The sequence below is a fragment of the Mastomys coucha genome, unplaced genomic scaffold (genome assembly GCF_008632895.1).
Source record: "Mastomys coucha isolate ucsf_1 unplaced genomic scaffold, UCSF_Mcou_1 pScaffold15, whole genome shotgun sequence".
Taxonomy (NCBI): domain Eukaryota; kingdom Metazoa; phylum Chordata; class Mammalia; order Rodentia; family Muridae; genus Mastomys; species Mastomys coucha.
In genome coordinates, this window is record NW_022196897.1 from 120903002 (window position 1) to 120910332 (window position 7331).

Genomic DNA, 7331 nt, shown 5'->3' on the forward strand with positions numbered 1-7331 from the left:
TTAAAAGTACTGTGGAAATGTAAAGAAGAAAATTAACAGAGATGGATCCAGAAACAGCCTATCTAGGAAGCCTATCCAGAGACTTCCTGTAGCCCTCGTGTAATTATTACCACTGTTCCCCCTCTCTGGTACTCCACTGTTCCCCCTCTCTGGTGCTCCACTGTTCTCCCTCTCTGGTGCTCCACTGTTCCCTCTCTGGTGCTCCACTGTTCTCCCCCTCTGGTGCTCCACTGTTCCCTCTCTGGTGCTCCACTGTTTTCCCTCTCTGGTGCTCCACTGTTCCTTCTCTGGTGCTCCACTGTTCTCCCTCTCTGGTGCTCCCCTCTAGTCTTATCCTTATTCGAATGGGGACAAGAGAGGGTTGCTATTTCTTTCTCGATTGACCTGTAGATGAATCTTAGGGAAGAGCTTTGCTAGGTTCATGATTGGCCAGCCTCGTTACCTTAGAGAAATTACACATGGCCAAAAGTCAAGCTATTATTAGAACAGTGATTTCCTGGATCAATGAATGGAGGATGAAGAATAAAACAGTTCTCATGGAATCCAAATATGAGCCAGAAATCAGAGCAAGCTCTTCCCAGAGAAACAGTGCTGTGTGAGAAAGTACAGATGGGCCCATGCCTTCTCTTGGTGAGGTAAGAAAGAGACCCAGTGTGTATGCACATATTTCATCTCCTTTCAGACACTACTAACAGATTGTGATGGCGTTCATGCTGCTACCTGAATACAAATGGATACAAACAGCTTGATTATACAGACTTCAGATAAGAATAAGAGTTGTTGAGGTATAATGGCCCAATCCAAGGTAGCCTACAATCACAGGAATAATTTTTATTTGTGCTATGTCCTGTTCACATATGACTGTCACTGAAAAGATGGAATAAGGGGGGGAGGGGAGTGTGCACACAGGTGTATGCAGACAGTTCTGAAAGATAACTCCTGCCTTGTTTATTGAAGTACGTTGAATGGAAATGTTAAGAGAGAATCTACAAGTTGAGATCTATCTGGGGACAGGGCCAGCTATGTCTTGGAGACATATAAGAAGGGAAAATCTCTGGGCTGGAGTAGAAAGGCCAATGTGAGACTGCAGTCAGGGAAGAAAGTTTTGTAAGATAGACTGCAGTTTGTAGGTGTATGTACCAGGGTTCTTCTTACCAGAAAGCTGTGCCATGTAGGAAAAATTTGCAGACGTCTGTCATTCAGTGGATGATAAAACTACCCAAGAATGTAGGAAAAAGCCTTGTATGCCTTTGAGTTGAGTAAAGATGCCTGATATAAGGAAAAGTCATGTCTCTAGGAACAGAGGATGCCTCTTCTAGATTATGCAGATGCTGAGGTGGGAAAGTGAGGAGCATCCACAGTTAGGGTTAGTAGGCAAGGACAAGAGGGTATGGTTCTGGTAGGAGAGATAAAGATGTGTTTTTGCACAGAGGGAGTCTATCCCATGAGACCAAATATTTCTGAGAAAAACAGGGAATGCTTTTTTCAGATCCCTCCACAAGTAGAAAGAACATGAAGGGAAGTAAAGAAACTTAATTTAGTGGGAGAAAACAAACCAACCAAATGTAGGACCTACAGTATGATACGTGGTCTGTCAGGAATTGTTTGTGTATGTTTTTCCCAAGCTGTCTAAACCACCCTGGTTACAGAGATGAGGGCGCTCCGTTTGGATTAGTGAAGAAAATACAAAGTTCCAAAGATCCTGAGACAGAGACCCCACAAACTGAAATGGCTTCTTTAGTGGTGTGGGCCTCTTCCTCAATAATCTAGACAGGGTTCTTCAAACTCCAAGGCACACATTTTGTCCTAGGAATCTTGATTCTAGGATTACAGATTCTGAATTCTTGGTCTAGGAGAAGGCCTGAGGGTTTTCATTTCTAATGCGTATCCTTATGCTGAAACTGCTCATCACAGAACACATGAGTAACAGGATCAAGGTACCCTGGGGACCACTTAAGCATCCATATTCTTGGACAAGGTTGTGGAAATACTCGTTCACCAGTTCCTAAGCCTAGGAACAAGGCCTTGCAATCTGCATCCTTGAGAAGTCTCCCCAAGTGAACCTGAGAGAGCAAAGTGGGAAATCTCTGAATAATTTCTGTGATGCATGTGTGACAAATGGAACAGGAGGCAGGTCCTCTTTGGGAAGGAATGCAGTAGTGAGGTGAGAGCCTAGGTCAGAGTAAAGGCCCTCTGTGAGGCTTTGGGTACAACTGCATTCTTGGACAGTTTGATTCCTGGCACTGCTCCCAGCATGGTTTCCGCAACTACAGCAGCTGTGCCGAGGCAGTCTCTCCTGAATGATGAAATGGGCATTCTGTGACTCACATAGCTCCTCGGTATCTATTTCCATCCAAGGACTGAGACTTTCCTGTTTATCATAAGTGAACATGGATCTCTCTAAGCCTCTGAAATCAACACTGGGGTTACACACAGCAGTGGCCATACCTGCTTTTTATATGGATGCTGGACATGAGAACCCAGGTCCTTATGCTAGCAGAATAAGGGTTCAACCTCTGGAGCCATCTCCGCAGCCCCTTGAAAGGATTTGAAAATAACTTCCAAAACCACGGGGGAGAGCAGCAGCAGACAGAGGTGAAGACCCCAGATTGTAGAGCCTGCCAGAGTTTATTTTTCAGTGTTTAGAATGTTTTAGATATTATAAACAGTCTAAAGATGATTTAAACTACACAGGAGAGTATATGGATATTATGGCAGGTGCTCATTTAGCATAAGGCATCCATGGATTTGGGTGCACGCTAGGAATCCTAGGACCAATCTATGGATCTTGAGGAGTGGCTGCCTTGTTACTATGATAGAGATTACTTACATTAGATCAGTTAGCTTGTCTGTTCTGTGCATTTGGAGGAAGAAAATCTACACTTTGAAATTAGTAGTGAGGCCTCTCAAGGAAAGTTCAGGCCATGTATTTTATGCCCCAGTGGAAGGGCTGAGGTCAGTGGCTCCAGCCTCCTGAGGTTCCACAGACTTTTGGTGTGGAATAGAGAGTGCGGATTGATGGGCATGAAATCTTACTCTCAAGTAGTTGACATTCATTAGGTGTGTACTGAATGTTGGGAACCATGAGAGTGCAGATGATCCAAAGATACAGTTGCTGCTGTCTTGAACCTTGATTCAAGAAGAAACTACACATCATATGATACGGGTATTACATTCTCTGAACCCAGGTTTTAAGAGCAGCACAGAAAAGCATTCCTGATGTTCTTTGTGTCAACTGAAACTACCTCACAAGGACATTACATCATTTTCTGAGATGGGTAACTGAATGTTAATCTCAAAGCAAGTCAACAACAGCCGCAAAGCATACCCAGATACCCAGAATTCCGCACTGCTGACTATAACTTACTTATTATTTTATTTAAGCTTCACACTACCTACTAGAGGTTAAGATAGCCATGGAATTACTTATAATCAAGAAAATGCTGGTTCAGAAAAGGTAGGCTTTAGCCCAGGTCATACCTTCAAAACTTATTACCACTAATCTATATTCCCAGCCCCCAAATAATACTTTTATTGTGTTACAGAGTAGAGGTAAGGACCCAGATCCACACTGTTAGCTGTGCCTGCACTGGCTGAGCCAAGCTGCAGGAAGTGGAATGACAGTGTAGTGAATTTGATTTAATTAGGAGAGAAAATCAGAGGGATTTCATCTTAAAAAAACAACAAATGGATCATGTGATATCTTAAAAGTCATGCCCTTGTTTCCAAAGTCAGATTTTCATGACTCTAACAACAGCTCATCCTCTACTGCAGGTTGTCTTAAGTATACATGCTGGTGTCTGGGGTGGGAAGGGCAGGGGTAAGAGGAGCCTGTGCCTGTAATCACAGAAAACATCACACTGGCATTTTCTTCCCCCAGCTTATTCAGAAGTTGACAGATGTTGCTGAAGAGTGTCAGAACAATCAGTTAAAGAAGCTGAAGGAAATCTGTGAGAAGTAAGCCTTCACATTCGGCCTGAATATACATGAATGTTTGAAATGCTGCTTTGCTATTCGATTTGTCTGATTTTTCCCCCATTGTAAATTCAGAGAGAAGAAGGAATTAAAGAAGAAAATGGATAAGAAGAGACAGGAGAAGATAACAGAAGCCAAGTCCAAAGACAAAAGCCAGATGGAAGAGTAAGTGGAGTAGCCCCTCCCTAACTGGAACAAGGAGCAGGTGTTCCCTGTCAGAGAACCAGTGTCTTAATCAAAGGTCCCTTAGTAAAGTCTCTCCTTGAATTAATCTTTCACATGATTCCTGTCTTAGTCACTGTTCTATTCCTGTGGAGAGATACCATGACCAAAGCAACTTATAGAAAAGGAAGACTTTCATTGTGGGCTTGCTTATAGTTTCATACAGTTAGTCCATTATCATCAAGGTGGGAGCATGGGGCACTCAAGTTGCTGGCACAGTAGCAGAAAGCTATATCCTGATTAAGGTGCAGAGCAAACTTGGGGTTTTGAAACCTCAAAGCCCACCCTCAATGACAACCTTTCTCCAATGAGACCACACCTCTGAATCCTAATCCTATCAGAGTTCCCACTCCCTGGTTACTAAGCATTGAAACATATGAACGTATGGTGGCCATTCTCATTCAAACCACTACAGCCTCCTTTGTGTGTTTTTTACAGTGAGCTCTCAAACAATGGCACTCTGGGCCTTTTAGAAAAAAAGGAAAGTGATCTCTTTGGGGAAATGATTAAATACTCACTTCTCAAGTTGTTAGACAACTTTGGTAGCATCTAATAAAAACAGGGTCTATGCTTGAGGAGAGGCATGAACATTGCTACCCCCAAACATATGCTCGCGCGCGCGCGTGCGCACGCGTGCGCACACACACACACACACACACACACACACACACACACACACACGCAAGTTTGACCTTTCTTTCAACAGCTATACAAAGATGGTAAAAGCGTAGATGTCTAGAGTTCCAGGAGGGTTGGTATAATGATCTGTGGCTTGTTTCCATTTAGGGAGAAGACAGAGATGATCCGATCGTACATCCAGGAAGTTGTGCAGTACATCAAGAGGGTATGTCTGTTCCCTGCCACCCTTTGCAAATGCCACACACACAGTTGCCAACCTCACAGTGAACTCCTAGGAGAAGAGCAATGCCTCCTTGTACCTACTCACCACCAGCATCCAGTTGCTTTGGGATGCTCTACAAGGGTGCATTTGTTCTGGCTGTTGTCAACCAGATTATAAAAGAGCTAAATAAAACGTCTATAAAATTTGATAGGTAGTGCAGAATCACTGAGCTAAGTTGGGAACCACCCCCCCACACACACCAAAAAATGACAGAAAAGTCAGCTCCCCAAAGATTCCTTCACTGTTACCAATGATAGAGATTGTGCACATCCAGATTAGTCCTTAAGCTTCTTTAAAATTTGTGTATAAAAAATTTCAAAGATTTTCAAAAACGTATGCCCAGCAGTCACCACCCTACCCTATCCTATATTCCCATCACCTAGGTTCAAAGGCCAATTTTGCCCCAGAATGCTAAATAATTGATACCATAGATCTGAAAAACTTTGGGCTTTTGTTGTTGTTTAGTTTTGTTTCTTGTAACATGCATAAAAGTTTTATGTTGTTTTTTGCTAAAGTGACTCTTTTCTTTTGGTAACTTTCTTACAGTTAGAGGAAGCACAAAGTAAAAGACAAGAAAAACTTGTGGAAAAACACAAGGAGATCCGCCAGCAGATCCTTGATGAGAAGCCCAAGGTAAATGGAGCTAAAAAGTACAGGATGTCTAGACACATTTGGCTCATTTGCTTTCTATTCAGTAAAAGTAAAATCTCCTGGGTTTTGTAAGTACCTCGCACAACATCTCCAGTCACTCCTTGAGTGTAAAATTCATCATTTTTTGGTAATAGTAAGACTATAACAATATTCTGCAATTACTCATCACCAGCGGCGTCTGCCTAAAGGTTTTGAGTGTATGGGACCCTCTCCACAGATTGGTTTCAGCTGTGGCTTGGGCAAGGGCATTTTAATTGAACCAACCAATTTCATCTTATAATGCTGTAACACCAGAATTTGCCCAGCAGAGGACACTCTTCACCAACATCACCTTGATCTTGACCCAACTAAGTCTTCCATAAAAACAAGGGGGAAAGAAAAGAAAGAAAAAAGAAAAGAAAAGCAAATCTCTTTGCCCCCATAGCAACAGCTAGTCGGTAGTGTCCTTTAAAATTATATTATAGCTCAGAGTAGCTATAGCTCAGTGGTCCTGAGAGTGATCCGCATGTACAAGGTCCTGAGTCCAATCCAAAATAACAAATCAAAAAAGGTTGTACTTGCAGCTTGTTGAAATCAGTTGTCTATGGACATTTAGTTGAAAAACCCATCCGTAAAGTAAAAGACTTGCAGCTTAGCCAACAGCATCTCAGTTCTAGGACATTCTATCCATTTTGATTCATTGTTGAATGTTTTTTCATCTCTTAAAACAAAATGTGCTTTCTAGGTCTTCCCGCCTTTTTAGCTATAGTTGAAAAAAATACAGATTCCTAAAAGTATTGTCATTCTGCCTGTTTATTGAATCTGCAAACCTCAAGTGCTAGATTTACTTATTTGAATATAGCATTCCCAGGTTGGCTTCAGAGAGATTTTTTGTAGCTTGCCCTGGATATATTTTCACAGTTATTTATGTTCTCTAGCCTTTGTGTTTGCTATATGAGAGTCACTTAATATTTGTTATTCTAAAGATTTCTGGCTTAGCAAGAATCGTTAGTTACTCTATACGTTATTAATTCTTACATTTCTCCTGTAAATATACAATTCAGATATTCTTAGCCAGCTTCTCAGGCCATTTATGCTAATACAATGGGATGTACTTTAGTATAACACTAGAAATTGCCACACTGTCTCCCTTTCCTTCAGTTACCCATAGTCACTCATGACCTAAAAATATTAAGTATAGAATTCACAGAATCAACAATCCATGAAGTCCTAAAATATACAACTTTCTAAGCAGCCAATGAACTCTTAAGGCAATATTTCAGCCACTCTGGATGTATACTGACCCTGTGCACAGTACGGCCACCCAGCAATCCTCTCTGTCATAGTGTCTGTGACCCCTTTACCCTAGTAATGGCTCCAAACCACAACAGTAGTGATATTAAGGAGTTTTGAGCCTGAGGACACTTAAGGGTAGATCAGCTTTGGCTTTTTGTGCCTTAAAGGCATATTAGGGGAGGAGCACTGTATTTTCAGAATCGATCTCATTTAAGCACTCATATATTTTATATTTGACTCAGATTAGACTAAAATTTAAGAAAAATATTAATTAGTCAGAAATATATATATGTATATATATATATAT

General features: G+C 41.6%; 1 protein-coding gene across 4 annotated transcripts in view; it reads left to right on the forward strand.

Moving 5' to 3' along the window:
* The window catches only part of Plcb1 (phospholipase C beta 1), a 680822-nt gene that overhangs the window by 590878 nt on the left and 82613 nt on the right, over positions 1-7331 (forward strand). For all 4 annotated transcript variants that reach the window (XM_031372013.1, XM_031372014.1, XM_031372015.1 and 1 more), the window contains 4 exons: positions 3881-3957; positions 4051-4140; positions 4984-5041; positions 5645-5731. In XM_031372013.1, the coding sequence (XP_031227873.1) occupies positions 3881-3957; positions 4051-4140; positions 4984-5041; positions 5645-5731 (312 nt within the window). The remainder of the gene's footprint in view (positions 1-3880; positions 3958-4050; positions 4141-4983; positions 5042-5644; positions 5732-7331) is intronic.